The sequence below is a fragment of the Rattus norvegicus genome, chromosome 8, assembly GCF_036323735.1.
Source record: "Rattus norvegicus strain BN/NHsdMcwi chromosome 8, GRCr8, whole genome shotgun sequence".
In the NCBI taxonomy this organism is placed as follows: Eukaryota; Metazoa; Chordata; class Mammalia; order Rodentia; family Muridae; genus Rattus; species Rattus norvegicus.
Genome location: NC_086026.1, coordinates 35,309,276 through 35,331,969, shown reverse-complemented (window position 1 = coordinate 35,331,969; position 22,694 = coordinate 35,309,276). Strand labels below are relative to the sequence as shown.

At 40.7% G+C, this 22,694-nt stretch overlaps 1 protein-coding gene across 7 annotated transcripts in view; it reads right to left on the bottom strand.

Annotated features, from left to right (window-relative positions):
• Opcml (opioid binding protein/cell adhesion molecule-like) overlaps positions 1-22,694 on the bottom strand; it is a 1,111,269-nt gene that overhangs the window by 230,928 nt on the left and 857,647 nt on the right. For all 7 annotated transcript variants that reach the window (XM_063264778.1, XM_063264779.1, XM_063264780.1 and 4 more), the window contains one exon: positions 22,445-22,677. In XM_063264778.1, the coding sequence (XP_063120848.1) occupies positions 22,445-22,677 (233 nt within the window). The remainder of the gene's footprint in view (positions 1-22,444; positions 22,678-22,694) is intronic.

Here is a 22,694-nt window from a genome sequence, read left to right as displayed (position 1 = left end):
GCTGTATAAGAAAGCAAGTTGAGAACCCCTTGGAGAGTCACCAAGTAAGCAGTGTTCCTCCATAATTTTTGCTTCAGTTCGTGCCTGCAGGTTCCTCCCTTGAGTTCCATTCCTGACTTTGCATCACGGTGCATTATAAGGTAGAAGATGATATAAACGCTGTCCTCCCCAACTTGCTTTCAATCATGATGTCTAATTACAGCAGTAGAAACCTAAGATATGGCTGCAAAGGCAGTTAGATGTTATCAGGAGAAGATGGAAACAGAACACCAAAAATGAAGAAATAAAACTGGGAAATTGTTATTAAATAAGTGCAGAGAAGATAGAAGTAATAGAATGAAAGTATTGGATACAATAGTGAAAATGGTTATCCAGATATATATATATATCTCACAATGGAATTATATACTTACAGCTGGTTAAAATAATGCATTTTGTGTTATCATTGATTCACTATTGTGAAAGCAACCAGAAAGACTAGATGTAAATGTGGTTAGCCTACATTAGAGGAGTCCATATGACTGACAATGGTCCCCTATATCTGACTTCAGGGAAGAGAAGTACAATGCAGTCAACCTAGTAGAGAATGTTTTAAAGAATGGTTTTGATATGACAGAGACAGGCTAGCTATCTACACAAAGCTTCATCCTCCCATTGTAGGCCAGTCTCACAAAGCTGAACCATATTTTCTAGCTTGTCAGGAATTTACAACCAAAGATTGTGAGTGGCCCATAAACATTCCATTGGTTAGAAACCTGGCTCATAAAAGATAAGGAAAGAAATAAAAAATAACCCTCAACAAAACATAGTTTTTATATTCGGTCTTTACCTTACCTTCCAGCCTGCTGCTACATATCTCTGACCACAGGTGATACGTTTCACCATGTTTTGAAGACGGCAGAACCAGTATCGACTTCTATTCTTGAGATTTGCATGGACTTTGTCCCTTTGTCTTGACTTATCTCCTGACAATGAGCGAGCAACAAAATTATATCTTACTATAAATTAAGCCACTAAGATTTTAAATTATAAGAAGATGAACGTTCTTTGTTTGATAACTATTATATGTGTGTTGTGTCCCCATGTAAAGGACATATAGAGGCATAACCTCAGTGAGATAGCCTTTTGTACAAGTTCTTAGGTGCTGCAATTAAAAATTAAATGAGACTGAAGCATGGTCCCTAAATTAGTGGCAATACTCTCCCTCCCTTCCCCTCCCCTTCTTTTCCCTCCCCTCCCCTTTCCTCCCCTCTCCTCCCCTCTCCTTCATTTCCTTTTCTTCCCAGAAAATGCCATTTGAAGACACAACAAGAAGATTCGATCAAGGAAGAAGACTGTCCTCATCAGAAATCCTATTCTTAGCTTGGCCTTGGTTGGATTCTCAGCCTTCAGAGTTATGAGAAAATACATTTCTGTTGCTTGGACAATGACCCTGTGGTATTGCATTATAGCATCTTAAATAGTTTACGATGGACCCATGGTTTTAAGAGGTGGAAGGAAACTCAGGTGTGCAGGACTGGAGTTGTAATTTCAGATCAAGACCCAAGGTGCTTATCAGTGCCAATCACTAGGGCATGGAACAGAGAGGTGACCAGAACTAAGCTCTATCCTAGATGTGACAGAGAACACTCAAGAGAAGAGGCCAAATTACCCTAGAAAACAATTGGCATTTAATAAATAAGTAGGTAAAAAATAAGTCAGGATTCTGTAACGTAACAAAATAGCATGTGTATATATGTATACACATGTACCTATACATTATATAGGTATATATACATATTATGTGTGTGTGCATATATGTATGTATGCATGGGTGGATTTTATTAGATTGCCTTACATTACGTTCTGTTCCACAGTGAGTGTCTTACATTGTAGAGGCTGAGAATCTGGTAGTTGTTTAGTCCATGAGACTGACTGTGTCAGCCATCCCAGTCTAGTACTGAGGACTACACTCTAGACCCTAAAGGGTTTGTAAAGAGCTTTTGTTCTTCAGTCTACACTGGATTCCTGAAGAAGTTGTTTCTAATATTAGCAAAGAGATGTATAGCAACAGGATACACACATGTGCTAGTGAGAGTGAGATCAAGCTGGTCAAGAAAAAAAGTTTCCTTCCTTCTTCTATGTCCTCTTATGTGAACTGCCACTATAAATTGTTGCCTATGTGTAGGGCGGGTCTTCCTGGTTTAAATAATCTAATCAAGAAAATCCCTCACAGGAATGCACAGTCACTTACACTTTTCTTGTTCCCAAATCTAGTCAAGATTAGCCTTAGCCATCATAAAACAAAGGAGTGGATTTAATGAAGTCATGCCTGGGTATCCAGGAGGTACAGACTAAGCCAAAATACCTTAAGATTTCTAAAGTAAGGAGAGGCCAATTCTCTCCTGATGTACCATATTTCCAAAAGCAAAGCTTTCTTTTCTTTTTAAGATTTATTTATTTTTATTTTTGTATATTACTTTTTTTATTTGCATTATGTACATACAATGTATTTAAGCCTGGTGCCTACCAAACCAGAAGAAGATGCTAGATACCTTGGAGTTGGGGTTATAGACTCATATAAGCCATCATGTGGGGGTTGGGAAGAGCCTATTCCTCTGTACAAGCATACAAGCAGTCAGTACTTTTAGCTACTGAGCCATCTCTCCAGTCCCAGTTTATATATATATATATGAAAGCAACATTAAAGCTCCAGAGTTATGACTACTTCCTCATTGGTTGATGGCACATCTTTATTAAAAATATAATTATAAGAGCAAACATTAGAATTGGGAGGAGTGGTTCATTTAATTCTGTTGAATAAATGTCACTGTGAGCTGTCATCCACTGTATCTTGCTGGGTGGACAGAGCCAAGCTATCTGTCCTCCCAGTATGTGTCCTATGGTGTTGGAAGGTGATAGAACATCCCTAGGAAGGCAGATGGTGGTGCTTCACAGTGACTGATCATCAATCCATAGCACAGGACCGAACAGGTATGACGAGCAACAGATGTAGCTCATGCTCTCTCACAGTAGCTGTTCATAAGCAAGAAGGGAATGAAAACAAGAAATGTTGGGTAGGTGTGAAGTAAATCTTTATATTATACACAAACACACATTTGTAAATGGCAATTATATACATATATGATACATACACCACAGACAACACACACACACACACACACACACACACACACACACGTGCACATGCACACGAACACTCACATGCCCATATTTGTAGAGGGTAGTTTAACTGTTCTTTTCTCAGTAATGAAAGCCTGAACCTCAGAGCATGAAGTTCAGAGACAAGCTACTTCCACATCTTTATTCATCATAAGAACAATATATAAACACAAGTGATACATATTGGGTCCTCTTCTAGTTGTTTTGACCTGCTACATAATATTTTTGTAACCAGTAGTAGTCTTTGAAAGTTTATGAAGATACTTATATTATATATATATATATATACTGGAACACTGTACCACCTATGATAAGTGCATTGCTAAGTAACAACAACAGCAAAAAGTCTTGGACCTATGAGGTTTTCAACTGACAAGGAATGAGGAGGCGGGCTTGCGGTCTCAAGCTTCATTTCAGTGAGAGATGTGTGGAATATATTGAGAGAAGCAGAGGTAGTAGAGATTGCTCACTGAGGAGAACTCTCCAGCAGCTTGCCAGAGGGCATGAGAACAAAATCAAGAGGCAGCATCCCAACTTTTCACCTAACTAAGTGCAAGGTGACACTCAGGAGGAGCAGGAGCCAGCAAGGCAAGAGCCCAGCTGGATGACGCCTGCTCTTGGAGTCATCCCTCTGACACCTGGGCCCCTTGGTGCTCACTATAAATCACAGTCCTGCATTCTTCTTGGAAAAAAAAAAGCAATCATTACCTAGCTGTGTTCTGAGAACTTAAATTTGCTCCTGAATCCAAGCAATCTCTCTACTGTGGAGAGCAGAACTGTGCATAATCACTTTGCTTGCAAGCCAACTCTATGCAAATATATGCAAATGTCCTGGCAGAGTTGGCCTGGCCCTCAGGCCTTCCAAAGAGCCCTTTCCTGTTGAAGAGCAAAAGCACTGCCCATTTAGAGAAAGCAGGATTAAGACACTGCAGTAGAGAGCAGAGTCAGGTAACTTCACAGTAGTCACAGCAAGGAGAGGTAGGTGTCAGCACAAGTGACTAAGCAAGTCTGAACTGAGATACAAAACCTGCTGGGGTAACTCGCCATCACTTTTCTCCACAGGAGCTATAGCCTAGGGACCATTCACTCACCACAGACAGAAAATCACTGCGAGGCAATAGCTTTTGAGAAAAACAGGAGCATGTTCCAAATTGTATTACACCCAGAAATTGTTTCCCCTTTCTAAATCACTGGAGTCTATAAAACCAGGCTTTGTACAGCTACAGTGGGCACTTTGCAGCTGATGTTTCTTCTGTGCCTCAGAAGATTTGGACTCACTGTCAGAGTTGATCTCATATCCCATAGACCTCTAAGGACCATGGCAAGATACACAACAGTATCTAAGTGTTACAGGTGTACTATTAGCAGGAGGTCTCTAAACAAAGGTAGTGAGTAGAAAGGGTATTATGTCAAGTCCCAGTGGGTGTCACAGTTGGGAGAAGAAAGCATTACAAGCCCAGTAATCAACAAAAGAGTGTCTCTACTCCCCCTGAATCAGGAGTCATATGTGTGAAATAAGTGAGACACAGAAAGACAGATAGTGCACCCCCACCCCAATATATAAAACTGAGAGTTAACCTTATAGGAGTACTTAATAGCATAATGGTTATCAAAATGTCTGCAAGAGGAGAGGACTCTGGGGAGAGGCTAGTCAAAGAATATAATGTCACAATTACATAGGAACAATAAGTTCTGGTATTGTGCCGTGATACAGTAGCTATAATTAACAATAATGTATTGTATATTTCAAAATCACCAGAAAGGATGGTTTTAAATGTTGCCACCAACAGATGGTAGCTGCATGAGGTGACAGACATGGGAATTACTTTGATTTTATGTTCTACAATATGCACATGTATTAAAATAAGCACTGTACTCCATAAATAAGAACAATCATTATGAATCAATTAAATATTCAGCCCCAACAGCCATACACTACATACAGTATCATCTATACATTATGTGATTTATGGATTATTTTTGCTTGCTCAAATATGCTTAAGTCAATTTGTTTCAGTTCACTTCAAATATTTTCATCGTTCATCATTAAATACTGAGTATTCATAACACACCAGACATATTTAGTATTGTTAAGCAGCTAATCAGGGTTAATCCTGTGCCCTGCATAGAGGTAAACCCTTCTATCCACAGGGAGGTATCTACTTCGCCCTATTTTATATGGTGCCTGTAATTTGATAGGGAAATCATATAATACATGGATAGAGTGACCAGAGCATGGTGTATCTGGCTATCCCCAACAGTGTTTGAAGCTAGACAAGCCCAAAAGCAAGTGCTATTTCCACACATTGTTGATGTCATAGAGCCTCCCAATGGTTAGGGAGAATTAGATACTAGGGAGTTTCCTTCAGGGCAGAGGAAGGTCAGCACCAGGGCTGGCAGGAATGAGTAATGCAGGGCTCCCTGAAGAAGGGGGAGATGGTAGAGGACTGCTAGGCAGTTTTCTGTCAGTACATCAAATACCTGAAGTGACCAAGGCATAAATGAAAACTTATTTTGCCTTCAGTTGGGTCCTTCTTTCACTGACCTAACCACTATGTTCACGATTGTGTGCCTATGGTGACACAGCACAGAATAGTGGGGACATATGTGAGAAGAACAGTGCATACCTTTGGTCAGGAAAGGAAAGACAAAGTAGAGACAGTAAGAGGAGTGTCACTGTTCCTCTGTGCTGCATAGGGCCAATGAGCCTCACATTAGGGATCAGGTTCTAGAGTCTTGATCTCGGGAACTGATCCAATCTCAGCGCTAACCTTGAGGCTTGGATCTCTGTGGGAACAATTAAGGTCCAAGTCTAGCATGCCATCATGCCACCATCACCCCGTGATTCTGGTGAGCAGCTGAGAACTTGTGTCCCTGGCAAAGACGCAGAGAAGAGCAGTGTGTTCCTACTGGGCCCTCCGGCTCCTGTGGATCATAGTGAGAAAGCCAGCTGCTCCCTAAGGCATGGGTCCAGCACAATCTGGCCCTTCTCATGGGACAGTTGGCTTATACACTCTCCTGAGCTCATGTCAGCTGGCAGGGTTCAGATAGCATATGGTAGAAAGGCTAAGGTAGGCCATAATCTCTGAGGCATCTGGTCTACCTTATTCAGAAAGCTGTCTAGAGTAATGTTCAAGTGACTTTGCATTTGACATATCACTATTACCTGAATATGTATGTTCCTAAAGGGCAAAAGAAGCCTTCAGAAACACTGCAGCTGAAATGAAGACAAAACCAGATTTCTGACCACAGTCAACACCTGCTCACATTCAGATTCACTTTCTCTCTTTGGACTCTTCATCTGCCCACAGCAGCCATCTTCTCCTCTGAGGGCAAGGAGGCTACAAGCACTCAGTAAAAGTCTGCAAAGTCTGAGGTGAATCTACCTTCTGCTTGGTACTTTTTCAAAGTGAGTTTCCTTTGAAAGCTGTCTGGGCACCTGCTGATTGCCCCCTGGTCTTTCTCGGAGCTATCCTTGGGCATCTTTTTAATGGCCCGACCTTAATTGCATTTTCTTGTGTGTGCTGTGGCAGCCAGCATGTAGTTTAATAAAACATTTTCCAGCTGTTGGGCCCATTATTCCCTCCCCCTACATCTTATGCACTGAAAGGTTTTAAGCCTTATTTTTAAGGTGATTGATTTGGTATGTTTTCCACTTTCTTTCCTGCTGTTGGGACATTTTACCTCGATGTGTGATAATTTTTTTTAAAAAAAGGAACTTTGATTTTTCTGTCCCCTTACTTTCCACCCTGCCGTTGCTGAGCTAAGGACCAGGGAGCTTTAGTCCTTGAGTAGCTATTTTGCCTTCTCTGATTCTGTAACAGCTGTTGGTACTTTGGATCTGCGTGGCCAGAGCTCAGGGCTTGTCACTTAATACTTGTACTCATGGGGTGTTGAAAGTGGGCACTCAGAGATGTTATATGTAGTAGCCAGAGTTTTACTGTTTTTTTTTTCTTTTAAAAACTGGAGTGAAGTTTTCTTTTCTTTTTGTACCCCTGTCATTGTATTTTGGGTGTGATGATAGGGGTAGAAATTCATACCAAAGAGACCAAAGAGATGCATTTCAGAATATAAGAGTGAACCCATCCAGAATGCTTGAAGTTTCTTCTTCCTTAGTGTGTCCCAGTGATGCTATCACGTGACAAAGTTTCCCGAGGAAAGCAAAGCCTTTGATATAGACTTGATAATTATTTCTCATTTGGTACTAAATAGCCAGCTTCATCTCTGCGTAAGTGGAAAGCATTCCTGACCCGTCCAATGGTTAACTCGGAGCAGCCTGCCATTGGTTGAAACCCCATTTCTTGCTTTCTCCCAGGCATTTTCCCCATCCCCTGGCTTCCCTTACCTTCCGCTGTGTCTTCCATCGAAAACTGTCTTCGAAGACAAATTCAAGTTATTCTTTCATCTCCTGCCTTTGGTGTCTTCTATGTCTCCCAAGACAATCCCTCCCAACCCCTTTATCCACAGTCCTAGGACACTTAGAGTCTTCTCAGAAGAGTAGCCTTGCATTATCTTGTTATTTTCCTTGTTGCTGGGATGGGATACCCCCAACAAAAGCAATGTAAGAAAGAAAGTATTTGTTTTAGCTCTAGGATTGAGGTCATGACCTATCATGATGGCAGAGTCACAGCAATAAGAGCTTGAAGCACCACACCATGTTGCATCCACACTTAAGGAGAGAGAAATGAACACCACTGCACAGTGAGTTTTCTCTTCTTTATATGGTCTAGGACCCATGCCCAGGAAATGTTGACAATTGCTTTGAGTTTGGGTCTTTCTGTATCAATTAACCCAAACCAAAGACTCTGTCACAAGGCTAGAGGGTAACCTAATCTAGATAACTACTCACTGGTAATTATCACAGAGGCTTGTCTTCTTTGCGATTCTAAATCTTGCAAACATGGTAATTAATAGTGACCATCATAAATATCAAGTTCACCCTGCCACTCTCAGTTCACTAAGCTAAGTTTGATTTGCGTTGGAGAGCTATGTGCCAGGAAATGTGTTCATGTTGCAAATAATAATTCAAGTCATTTATCTACAACTTAGATTATTAGATTAATTGTTAACATTCTGTCCTGTGTGATATGTGTTTTGGAAAAAGTGTAAGTTCACATCTGTGATCAGATTTCAGTTCACAGAGCTTTGGGAAAATGGATAGTTCATTTGGATTCATCTTTTGACATTCCTGGGTTAAGAAATACCTTTTATACCAAACTATAAATTCACTTATCATCTGTGCATTGCCCTAAAAACTAATATTTAAAAGAGCCAACCATAATTCTCAAATTAATGAGTACCTCTTCTATTGTAATCTTCTTTAGAAATTATTCTTTTTTCTTATTGACCTCAATTTTTAGGTGCCACTCTGAGTGCAGTATTTCTGCAGTTTTGTCAACAGCCATTTATACACCAAACCCAGGGAACTCCCTTCTGCCATCAACTACCAAATATCCCATAGTGAAACCTGAACACCCAGAGGATGTATGGTTCACTTACCCAGGGATGGTCCATTGCCCAAGTAGCTGTCATATTATTTTTGACAGCGTGAGTTCTAGCTAAACAAAGATTCAGGATAAATTAATGAAATAAAAAGGAGAAAGAATTGAAAAAAGAAAAGAAGAATTGAGTGAGACAGTGAGTAAATCTGTATTTCAACAATATCTTCTAAAGCTGTTTATGATAAAAAGAGGATTAGGGAGCTCAAATTCCAGCTATATTAAATTAAATCCCAGACCCCTGTTCTCAGACACATGCAGGCCTGAGAGCATCAATCCCAACATGACAAAATAGCCCCTGGGAGAAGGACTCTTCCTGGCAGTGTGCCACTTGCCTCTTATAAACTGTTAACCGTGGTAATGAACCAATCCAAGAGACATATTAATAATGACATGAAGAGACACGTTTATTGTTGATTGTTGAGATGGCGGCAGATTTATTGCTAGCTTGCCAGGAGGGAGGGTTTGGCCCAGCAATGGTGCAATTAAAAACAAATTGAACACAGGGACAAAGAATCAATAATCTAACAGGGCAACTTTTAGTTTGCAAAATACAAATATAAATTAATTGACCTGAACACACTTGCTAACTGGCCATTAATGTCTGCTAGCTGGCCAATCAGAGCACATAATCCACCCAGTAAATTCATTGCAGCAGGCTGGGTTTGTAGATTTCTAGGTCTGCCTGCCAGGGTAGCCGCTGGGGGGCAGCTTGTTTGAGGGTGATTTCCAATGTCACTAAAGGAAAATCACTGAGTGACACAGTTTGCCCAGAAGCTCTAAATTATGGGTTATTTCCAGAGGTTTCACAAAGAATTCATTTATCCAGAAAATACATTGTTGATGTCTTCAGTGTAGTACATAGAGTCTATCCTAGGACAAGAAAGCAAATGGAATAAATCCAGACACACTGCTGTTCCCAATGTGGCCTTCACTTAACTCCAGTGTATTTTCCAGGAAAGTTTTCCTTTGACACACTTGTTCACTCTCAAGAATAACTGATACTTTTTCTCACTCTTGCAAAAAAGTGATAATTAGAACATAGTTTGGATATCTAGGTATTATGGTTATGGATGATTAAAATCAAATATAAATGTAAAATAAGAGAGATACTTATTTGGTCATGCTAATTTTGGATGTCATCCCTAAGCAGTATCTGTAGTGAAAAATCAAGAAGGTACTTCTTGCTCTTGCTTTCAAAGAAATTATAAGGAAGAGGGAAAATAGAGTTAGATCAATCGATAACTGAAACTATTAAAAAGGCACAGGTATCATAAGGCAGTGCAGGCAATTGTTTAGCAACCAGAGTTTCAAAAGCAATCTATGGCTTGGGGACTTAGGAGCTCTATAATAGTACTGTGCAGTGTGAAAGACACTAGTCCCACTTGGCTATATCAAATCAATTCAATTAAAACAAAATATGACTTAGAAGTCAGAGCCTCAATTGTATAAGCTGTATTTGGGCTTCTTATTGGCCACGTGTGGCTGCCATCTCTTGTGTTAAAGAACACGAATGCAGGCATTTTCTTTACAACACGGGTCTATGAAAACTGTAGCTTTCTTTAGAATTTGAATATCCAGAGAGAAACAGAACAATCAAAACAAGACTTGTTGGAGGAATGGAATGAGTGTTGGTTGCTAGAGATGATGGGCTGTAGGGACAAATGTGAATATAGTGATATGTAGGATGGCAAAATGTAGAAAGAGGAATTCACATGAAAACCATAGTGGCCCCTGGATTCTGAGCATGCACAATGGTGGTTGAAAAGGTTTTGATAATGTCATTATTAAAAGGAAATCATTAGCAATTCATATGTTTCAAGCTAACTAGTAGGGAGAACACTGATTCTTTCTAGGACAAAGAAATGATAAATGTCTGAGGTGATGGATGGTCCAATTACCCTGCGCTGATAACCGCACACTGTTTACATCACACCAAAATGTCACAGTATGCACCATAAAAATGCCTAGTTACTGCGTGTCAATTAAAAACATGAAAATATATTTTAAAACTCTGTGCACATGCATCATTGTCAAATAACATAAAATGAGAAAGACATGAAACATCGGTGTCATGGTGGGACAAGCCAGTGGAGAACGAGAATAAGATTCGTCATTAGAGTCATTCTTGTGGGAACAGAAAAGAAGAGAGAGAAAAGACATGAAAGGGAAGAACTAAAACTTAAGGGAAACACTTGCATGAAGATGTCATGTCTTCAAATAGGGTTGTGAATCTAGAGGAAAGAAGAGGTTTTGGAATGAGGAGTCAAGTTCAGTGAGGAACATGTTGAGATGCTCCAGCTAAGGGAATGAGAGAGTGGAGTTAAAGAAGACACTATAAGCAAGGAATGGAGATATGGGTCAGTCTGAGCCTTTCAGAAAAAAGTTATAATTACTGAGATGATGAAAAATGGAAAGGGAAGGGACATCTTAGCAAAGACAGATCTTGTCTGCAGGAAGGTTGGCTGAAGAGTCCTTGAGGAAACTTCAAGGAGAGTACATTCTGTGCCCACAACCAGGCAGGCCAGGCACACTTGGTGTGACAAAACATGGAAAGCAGAAGAATGCCTTCTAAATGTATGAGGAATGAGCTATCATTATAGACTGGACTGAACAAAATCCCAGCCTTGGACTTAGGAACTAGTGGGCCAGGACAATTTCCCTGGCATTTCTAATCCTGTTTTGCCATTCAAAAATTAGAGAAAGTATTATATTATGATCTTTTGAGGTTAAATGAAAAATAGAGTTAGATCAAAGGAGTGCTATACCACTCAATGAACATTGGTCAAGGTTATGATTACTAGGAAAGACTCATGTAATAGTTGCCTTATAATAATCCTTTACTTTTATTTCTCTTCAACTTCTCCATCAATAGAAGAGATTCTTCCTAGAGAAATAATAGCCAATGGTTTGGGGTATTTTTTGAAAGCCAAAATGGATCAAGCACAATGGGTAGTTACTACTGTTATTGCGCTTGAACTTGACACATGTTAACTAGATGCTCAAAACTATGTTAAGGGATTCAAGTAAGAGACTCCAAGTATGAATTCACTTGCTCTCTTATAGAGTAATTTAATTCTCTATACTAAATTTCCCCTGATGCCAAACCATGAGTAATACTCCTAGAGGGTGAAGTTTGAAGTGTTGCTATGTTAGGGTAATAGGATATGATAAACTGAAAGAGATGAAAATACTTGGTGATATTGCTAATTCCCCCTTCAAGTAACTACACTAGCTCTTCTGCTCACAGTACCAGGATGTGTGAGAAAAGACCTTTGCGTTTACTGGACCTGTTGGCTGACTAGCTTCTGAGGACATAAGCTGAGTCCATTCCCACAACTGAGGACAGTACAACAGACATTTCATTTTTTCCTCTATCTCCAGATCAGCAATGATGCTACGAGCCGGCTTTATATGGATCTCAGTTTATTTAATTCTACTGTAAACAAGGCAGACGACAGACCCAGACCCTGCCACTTCTTTTCCTGGCTTCTGCTTCTGTACACATCTCCAAAGCAGATGCCAAGACTGGCAGCACCTTCCTGGATCATGTCAGAACTGTGCTTCGATCCAAAACAAGCCCACATGTTTCCCAAGCCTGGACTGCAATGGAAGACAGGGGGGTGTCCTTTTGGCAGACACATCAACCACCTTTGGCACTTGCAAGGAATTCATCCTGTGTCAAATTCTGTTTGAGTCCCATTTACCTTGGAATATATCAACTCTTCATATTCCTACCTTGAATCAAGGACAACTGCTGCAAAAGGATCAAGTGGTTCCCATTTTGCCTCTGCATGGAAGTTGACCTCCATATGCACTAGACGGCTGCACAGAGTTTCAGAGGTCACAGGAAAAATAGACACAAACCTTGGCAACACTGTGAGAGAGAGAGAGTTTTGAATGGGAATGTGTGCAAATGCAAAGGTGTTAAGGTTGTAGTTCTGAAGTAGAACAAAGCTTCATATTTTCCCCACAATACTGTGAGAAAGGTTCTGATTAAGAAAGAGATCATCTGTGTCTTCAAGCACTATATTGAATAGATAGGGGGACAGTGGACAGCCTTGTCCCTGATTCTAGTGGGATTCCTTCAAGTTTCTCTCCATTTAGTTTGATGTTGGCTATTGGTTTACTGTATGTTGCTTATATTATGTTTAAGTATCGACTTCCATTCTTGATTGTCCCAATAGTTTTCATAAGAAGGGGTGTTGTATTTTTTTCAAATGATTTTTCAGCATCTAAAACTCAGAATACCTATGATACAACACACAGACCATATGAAATCCAAAAACAAGGAAGACCAAAGTGTGAATACTTCAGTCCTATTCAGAAGGGAGAAGAAAATAATCAAGGAGGGTAGAGGGAGAGAGTCATATGCGAGGGACAGAAGAGGGGGAGAGGAAAGGAAGCAGGAGCAGGTTTGGAAGGAGACACGGGAAACTAGACAGTTAGGAAATTGAAAGAAGGTATGTAGCAGTGGGGAATATGAAACTGGGGGTAGCCACTAGAAAGTTCCAGATGCCAGGGACTAAAAAGTTTCCCAGGACTCAACAGTTTCCAACACAGGGGAGAGAAAATCTGTAGAGACCATATCCAGTGGATAGGCATGGCCCTGGGTTGAGGGATAGGGCCACCCACCCATCTCAAAAATATTAATCCAGAATTGCTCCTCTCAACAGGAAATACAGAGACAAAGAATGTAGCAGGGAATGAAGGAAAGGCCACCCAGAGACTGCCCCACCTAGGGAACCATCTTATCTGCAAACTCCAAACCCAGATGTTATTGTTGATACCAAGAAGCACTTGCTGACAGGAGCCTGATATAGCTGTCCCCTGAGAGGCTGTGCCAGAGCCTGACCAATGCAGATGTTGACGTAAGTAGCAACCATTGTACTAAGCGTGGGGATCCTAGTGGAGAAGTTAGGAGAAAGACTGAAGTAGCTGAAGGGGTTAGCAACCCCACAGGAAGAACAACAATATCAACCAACCAGACTCCCCAAAGCTCCCAGGGACTAAACCACCAACCAAAGAGTACACATAGAGGGACTCATGGCTCCAGCTGCATATGTAGCAGGGGATGGCCTTGTCTGGCATCAATAGGAGAGGAAGTCCTTGGTCCTGTGAATGTTCGATGCCCCAGAATAAGGGAATGCTAGGGCATTTAGGCAGGGGTAGGTAGGTGGGTGGGGGAGCACCCTCATAGAAGCAGGAGGAATGAGGGAAGGGAGAGGAGGTTTAAGGTGGGGGGGATAACATTTGAAATGTAAATAAATAAAATAACCAGTAAAATAAAATAAAATAAAACTTTCTGAAAATCTAATAAAAAAATAAAAAGAACTAATTGTAAGGAAATACGTCCAAGAAACCCATTAGCATGTACAATGCGGATTTACTAATAAAATCTATATTAAGCAGAAAAAAAATAAAGAAACCATCTTTGCTATAAATTCAGTTTTGGATGTGTCATTACAGAGTATACGTCATATAATGGAAGGAATCAGAACTTGGGAGATTCGGTACATTCATTCAGTTCTGGCTCCAGAGGTATCAAATTCAGACAGCAGCTGACTAACATCATCTGATATCCGATTAAGAAGGCTGCCCAGTGTACACGTGTGAACTTCATTCTGAAAACCCAGGTTAGAGGAGACTGCTAGGTCAAGCATGGAAGAAGCATGCATAGGGTAGCTATCTGTCTGTCTGTTCTTTTTCTCCATTAATTAATTTACTTATTCACTTTATGGTTGATTTTAATGCTTACTGTTGACTGGATTATAGAACCATCTAAGGCACTTTCCTTGGGTGTGTCTGTGAGTATGCTTACAGATATATTTAACCAAGGAGCGAAGACTCAGTCTCATTGTGGGTTATGTGCCCAGAATTGGATAAAAGGATGGAGGGGCAGGGAAGACTGGTATTCTAGTGTTAGTCTTTTCCTTGACTGCAGAGGCAATGTGACTAGTCAACCCATCACTGTGTCCATATGCCCTCTCGGCCATGATGCACTGAACTTCATTGAACCATAAACAACTTCTTAAGTTGATTATGTTGAGTATTTTGCCACAGGCAAGGAAACATTACTCTTCCTGTGAAGAAAGTTTCCAAAGATACCTTCCTTTGCCATATGCAGGAGGTCTCACAACAATAATGACACCATCACTAATTCCTTCTGTGGCTTCAGTTGTCATCAAAGTCACTCTAATCCTTTAATAAAAGATAGACAGGGCCAGTGAGATGGCTTAGTGGTTCGAGGTACATGTAAGGAGGACTGATGATTGAATTTGATCCATAAGAACCACAATGGATCCTGCAAGCAGTTCCCTGATACCACATGCGTACCATGGCACATGTGTACCTACACACACACACACACACACACACACACACACACACTCAATCACACTCATATATGTATACATATGTATATATGCAGTAAATATAAGAAAAACAATAGAAGTGATATATAGATGATAGATAATGTATGATAGATGATAAATAGATGATAGATGATGATAGATGGTAGATAAATAGAAGATACAAAGTCACATACATACACATACATGAATAAAACAATTTTATGTGATTTTTCAGAGAGGAGTCAGGAAAGATTTTTTACATACCTTTTCCAATGGAAAAGTTGGACAATACTCAAACTCGCCATTAATGATGCTATCAAGGGATTCCTAAATTCTGAGTTCAAATAAGCCATAAATTAGTAAAGGCTTGTGAGCAAACTTTCTGATTGCCCCATCAGTGGGTAAAATGAGAAGAGAGACAATCCCAATTAGAACAAACTCTTTCTTTGAGAAATTATACTGAAAAATCATAAGATAGAATCATCACAAAGGAGCTGTTGAGCCCACCTCCAGGTCAAAACCAGGGAAATGAAGCCCAGAGAAAATCTTACATCACTTCTTAGTAGGAATCCTTTACCTTGTGTGATTCATGGACACAGATACACAGATGCCGCTTACAGTTTCTTGCTCAGAACCTTGTGTCAGAAGGAAATACATGAGCACATAGAAAGAGGAAGGGAGAGAAAAGGGGGGAAGGATGAAAGTAAGGGAGAGAAAGAGATCCATGTACATATATGCATAGAAGATTTTATTAATTGCTTTGTTTGTGTTTGTGTGTCTGTGTATACTTGTGTATGGGGTAGACCAATGCACATTAGTGTGGACCATGAAGGACAATTTGTGAGAAATCAATTCTCTCCCTGCAACATGTAGGGTCATCACACCTGGCAGCGGGCGCTTTTACCCACCGAGCCATCTCACCAGCCCCTACAGAGAGGATTAAAGTGTGCGTGCTGCACAGAGAAAATCAGTTTTACTGCATGCTGTTCATCCCAGGATAAGAAACCTGGAAGGCAATGTCCTAAAGACTCGAGAGCCAAGTTGAGGCTGGGGAGTTAAGTTTTCTCCTGCCCGGGCTTGTTCTTTTCCACGTTTCCACTTTGCTTCTGTGAGGAACAAGTGTGATTATAATTTAAAATAGAGGCTGAATAAATTAAATGTATTTCAGGTTGACTGCTTGCTTTTCTTTAAGCTCATAATTATACACGTTAATTCAAATGACTTTGTAATATTTGGGAGGAGAGGAAGAAATCACGGGAAAAAATGGTTGGGTACAAAGAAGAGTTGGAAGTGGTTTAGTCTCTGAAAAATCTTTTGCACCATGTGGCTCTGTCTGCATCACCCTGCTGGAAACCCTCCTCCCAGGTGCTTGTAGCTCCCAACTCAGAAATTTCTCTTGGGCATTTGCCTGTCTCTCTAGCACCCTTAGAACTTGTTTTCCTCACAAAGGGCACCATTCTCCTGCCCGTTCACTTAACTCCTGCATTAGCAGTGTGGCAGAGGGACACGATTCTGGGGGATACATAGCAGAAAATACCTTCATTAAGAGGTGCTTGGCCACTTCCCAGCCAGCCTAATTCATTCAAATCACTCCTGACTCCCTGAATCTCAATTTCTTGCTTTATAGAGTGGTGACTTTCTGCTCTGTCTTCCAGGGATTTTGTAAAGAATAATCAAAGGAGATAATGCATGCAAAGTGCCTTGTTGACTATTTGTATTTTGATAGCTTTCTCTCCAGTGCCAAGAGCTTAACCCAGATGAATAAATGCAGTGAAGGGAATTTAAAACACTTACTAGCTCTATCATCTAGTGCAGTTTCAATCTAAGCCTCGGTTTCTTTATTTGTAAGATAGGAAGATGATGCACAGTTTGTCAAGTAGATGTAACAATCAATTGAGACATGGTTACTGCATGATGTAGCCAATGCCAGAGGTAACAGGGGCCCAATAAGAGTGGGGTGGGCAGAAAACTAGATTTCCTTTCAGATAACAGCTAATCTCCAAAGAACAGGAAACATGTTAAAACACCCAAAGCCATTTGTATATATATAGAAATTACAGAAGCCTTTTGTGAAGTCCTCTATGTATGACTTTAATAGTGTTTGTATTCCTCTGTCTCGATTTCTGTTTCATGTATGTGTGTCTGTGTGTATGTGTAGGGGACTGTGGGATTGGATGCATGTTCATGCACATGTATTCATGGATGCATGTGTATGGAGGCCTCAGTATCTTCCTCAATTTTCTCTTCTTCATCTTTTGCGACAGGAAATCTCACTGAATCTGGAATGTGCTGACTCAGCAAGGACTGGCCATTAAGCTCCAGGGATCCCCCTTGTCCTCTCCAGTGCTAGGAATACATGCATACATTTTTATGTAGCTGCTGGGATTCGATCTCATGTTCTTGTGCATGCATAGCATGTTGAGCCTATTTTATCCTAGGATTAATCATTTCTAAGCCTCTGAATAAATCTAGGTTTTACAACAAACATTTGTCCATGAAGAGAAATACCTTACAGGCCATGGATTTCTAAGCCAGCCCCGAGAATAGACTGAGAATTCAACACTCCTTAAGCAAGGATAGACACCATTTCCTGTCTGTATCCATTTCTAAGAAACAACACCCCAAACCACCAGTACTCATAGATCTGGTGAGGTTTCCAAACATGGAGAGTTAATGAAAATTAGGATGACAATTAGATCTTGGATCCCCAAAGGAGAAAGGGTTTTCAGTACTTACATAGGATAAAATGGTAACATTTAAAATGTGTACCCCTGGAGGGATGAGCTACTAGAAAATTAATTATCTTTTTTCTGCCTCTCTCCCAGCTTCTTTGTACCATTTATGGCAGCTTCGGAGGCTCTCCCTCACAGCTCATTTTCTTTTTGGGGCTTTGTCCTTAATTCCTGATGGTACAATTCAATATTGGCAGCAAGAAGGAAACAAAACAAAAATAGTACACAAGAAAAAAAAAAACGGAGGCATTTTTCATGACTCTAGAGCAGAGAAGTAAGCAAGTGTGATTGGCAGTAGAGAGGCACTGAAAGAAGCCGAGACGCTGATCATGCAGTCATCCTATTACTAAGACAGCAAAGGCCCGTGGAGGGAAAACCTCAGGTCTAGAGAACAGAAACTCTGCGTAGACTCCCAACATTCTAGTGGTCGTGTCAATCACAGATCCAAAGGCCAATCCCAAGAACAGTTTCACCTCAGTCTTACTAAAAGGATAAGAAGAATAATTAGCTTTTTAATAAGGTCCTGTAATTTTCCCATCCCTAGAATTCTACTTCTAGTACAGTAACTTACAGTCCACAGCCACGCGGCTTCCCTTTTCTTTTCTTCTGCCTCTTGTCTAGACACGCTTCCTTAACAATGGACACCATTTTAGGCTCCTTTGCTCCCTTTCCCTCAGTCCTTGAAACCTGCCATTTTGTAGCCAGTTCGCCATATGTCTGACCTCTAAGTCAGTTTCAACCATGACTTTTCCCTTCTCTCCTCAGGATAGTCTCTGAGTTATGAAGCCTTCCTGTTCTGGGGATTTATCTCCTTTAAATTTTAATAATCATTGTTATTAGCCTCCATTTGAGTCCATGCCTGATTTTTTTTTTAAAAAATGAGACTTATAACCCCAAGAGCTATAACCCCAAATTTCCCTGTATCAATGTGGTTGTGGTTCAAGGCCAGTCTCTACTCTTGTCCCTTGGGGACCACGGCCGGTTCCCACCTTCCCGAGCTATAGTTCCTTAACTTACAAATTGATATAACAGCCAATGTACTGCAACTTCCCAGAGTTTGTTGCAAAGGTCAAACACAATAGAGATTGTGTGCAACTTTGAAGAGTACTAAATAAATGTGTAGAATCTGAGGCAACCCTGGTATGGTACATCTCTTAGCTTAGCATGTTCTAGCCTTCTCCCCTGCTGATAATTTTCTCTATGACTATTCACTCGAACTCATCAAACAATGGCTGGCTCACCCCTGCACCCCCTGTCTGCTTGGAGAGGTTTCAGAATGCCTCCTTCACATGCTGGTACAGTTGCTGGTTCACCTCACAGATAAACATCCCCGAGTATGTGCAGTGCCTCTGCCCGCTAATGGCTGGGGCTCCAGATAAATAAGTCATGATTCTTGTTCTCTAGAAATAGTTAGACTTAGCAGCTCGACCTCTGTCAAGCTAGTAAACCCTGACCTGACAGACTCTCAAACACTGGTATTAAGCTGCAGCAGCACCTTCATTTTGTCACATATATATGATGCTGTTCTTCCAGATGGTCATAGAATTTTATCTCTGTGGTTACTTCAAGGCCATGATCATTTCCCCAAATTCATAAATATACTCTCATTTATCTCTTCCTCATTCAAAGCATTAAGCATCAGTTCTCACCATTGCCCTTAGACAATATCTCTTAGGTGCGATCAGCATTTCTCCAGGATAATACACAGTCCATGCTTGTGACACTGCTTTGGATGCTGGAAGCAACTTGTAGCTTCTCTTGTCCTTCTACAACATGTTTCCTACCCCCATGCCTGACCCCCAATCCTGTCCCTACTGCAGTACATCTTTGACAGGGTCACTAAGGGAATTTTCCTCCTGTGATTAACCTGACCCATAGTCACAATTTGCCACAGCTCTAGGTTTCTTTCCCACTTACTTATGTGGTCTGAATGACATTATTACACAGGCTTATGTGGTGACATAAAATGAACTCCTCAGTGGCCAAGAAGTACCTGAGGGAACAATGGTGAATTTTAATGAAGGTGGCTGATAAACAGGTAGACTAAGGAAACAGTGCCATCTGACACGTGGTGAAAGGTGCCCTTTACAGTAGTCTACGAGGCATCAAGAACCATGGCAGACCATCTCTCATGCCTGGACATAGCAAAACAACAAAACAAAGCTGGAAGCTCCATGGATGGTCTCCCTTCTGTTAATGGCACCCAATTTGTACCAGTAATGAGATATTAATATTGTCAAATAGGAGATAAATAAATCCTTTCTTTTAAAAAAAACAGACAAGTTGCAGCTCGGAAATTTTTCAGTTTTTCTTATTGCAAAATCAATACCCATCAGCAGTTTGAAATTAAGGGCAAGATTAGGCCTCAGTTTTATACATGCCTTATTGTATTCCAAAAGCTTTCTACTCAGTCAGATAAATCTTCTTTAAGAGGATTAGGAAACTTTCATTATCTTTATCTAACCTGAACTAACACCAAGTCTGAAAAATTAATCTATAGACTGGACAAAAGCCGATAGCTGCTGGGAAGAGAGCAGACCTTGGCTTCTTTCTCACTGAGTAGGAAGAGCAACAGGGTGGCTGCATCTGCCCCCTGAGGATTCTACACTGCTCACCAGGACCAGCAGGAATGCCCTTGCCCAGCTCCTGCTCCTGGCCTCTTCTTTAATGAAAAGTCCCATGTGTGGAATGTTCTAGTGGCAGAACACCCTTCTTCCTCCAGCCACCCACTGGCTTGCCTTTGTATTCTAAAAGCTCCTAGGAGGCCAGAGTTACAGAGGGGCTGGACATTGGCTATAATGAGTGGGAGGAGCTGACTTCTAAGACAGGAGAAGCTACTGCCCATGTGCCCCACCTCTCAGACTCTCCTTGAGTGATTGCAATGTCGCAGGTGACGTTATAAGTTTCCACACCATACACCAGGTACTACCCAAAGTGCACACAGAGGCATCATCCTGACTCTACTCTCTCTGAGCCCCGTATGGCCTGTCTCAGCACCCACATGCTTATATGTTTGTCTCATTCTGTTGATGACTCAGGTTTTGTTCAGTACATGACATTTATTTTATTTATAATTTTCCATTTAAGCACCCTATCCTCTGGATGTGAAAACAACTATGCTTTGAGGCCCATGGTGGTACCACCTTCAAGGCTGAGGATCACAGTTCTTAGAAAGACTCAAGCCCAAGTAGCAAGCAGATATTAGGACATTCCAACCCATCTTTGATCACTAACCTCACCCAGTGCCTCCACTCTCCTTTGAGAAGGAACATGTCTGTGCCTTTATTCCCAGACAACAAGCAAGATTGAGTCTCCAAGCAGTGATCCTGACCCAATCTCTTACCCTCTGGATGGGATACTTATGCTGAAAACGGCAACATCTGTAGATGCCCATTCTGTGGCAGACATCTTTGAATCTCTAAAATCATGTAGGGTAGAAATAAGAACTAATAGATTGCATAGAAGCCAAACTTTAGTGCTGTGTGTCTCTTGGAATAGCTCTTGAGGAAGACAAGTTATAAATGGCATATCTCTGGCCGAATAACACATCCATTGAAAATTGTGTTCACAGACATGTTTGCCAAGATGGTAATGGTTACTCTGTCCAAAAAAAGAGGAAGCATGCAAAATGGTTTAAACTATTAAGTGTGAAAGAGATGTTAAGTCCCATTTACTGCAGTATATAAATAATCAACTGAAATAAGTTATGAGTCACATCTTATTTTTCAAAAATCATCCTGACCATTGAAGGATGGTGTATACTTTTCATAATCTAAACGTATAAAAAAAAAGCTGTTGAGTCTAAGGAAGACCAAATCAGATAAACTGAGGTTGATAATGACTAAATCATATACAGAGCCCCTTCCTGAGAGCCCAGTAGATGTCTCTCAAGCATAAACTGAATACTTTGAGAGAGCTTAACCTTAGCTTCCCACATGTTGTAGAAAGGATGTGACATTAGGTGATGGAATTCTGTTTGAAAGTTGACTCTTACTATAATAACATAATGCTTTAAGCAGTGGTGGTGATTGGGATAGTTCAAAATAAGTTTATTTTGATTGCTTCCCTTGCCTTACATGGTCTTCAAATAACAGCTCTGTGGATCTTTTTAACTAAACATATTGTATCTGGCATTGGATAAACTGAGTCAGATTTTTAGAAGAATGGACAATGATGCGAAGTCCTCTGTCTGCTCCTTTAAACCATATGAATTTATTTCTGATCTGGAGATATTCTGATAAGCTTTCTCTCCACTCCACTCTGGGACTGTAAGGAAGAATAAACATCAGGAATGCCAGAGAGGACCTAATTGGCTAGAATAGAACTCCGTGTCAATTTTAGAACACATATGGCCAGTTTCACATTAATATTAGTCTTTCCTTTTAATGAAACAAGCCTTAGAGAAATAAAGGCCTCCGTGATTAATACTGCATTTATCTATGTTTGAATCTCTCACCAGCTTCAAATGCTAAGTTTCTTAAGGAAGTTCAGCTGTGCATGAACAAAACCTGCCTGGTGAGAACAAAGTGTTAGAGAAAAGAAAAACTGAAAAAACTTGTAGAAGGTTTGAAATTCTCAACCCCTGGATTCAATAGAGGAAAGTAACTTTTGTGTCTTCATACATAAACACAAAGACCAAGATTACGTTTCCAATTCATTTCCAAAAGGAACATGAGCCACAGATCCAGCTGTAACTTACCTTGCACTATGAGGTGGACCCGGGAGGTTTTGGGGTGATTGTCTGTCTGCACAGAGCAGGTGTACGGACCTTCGTCATAAACATCCACATTCTGGATCATGATACTGTACTGGGTAGGCGTGTTGACCAAGATGATCACTCGAGGGTCTATGGACCACTTGTCATTCCCAGCGTAGAGGATTGTGCTGCGGTTTAGCCAGGCTACTCTGGTGACCCGGTCATCTATGGTACACCTGTGAGGGATTTGGGG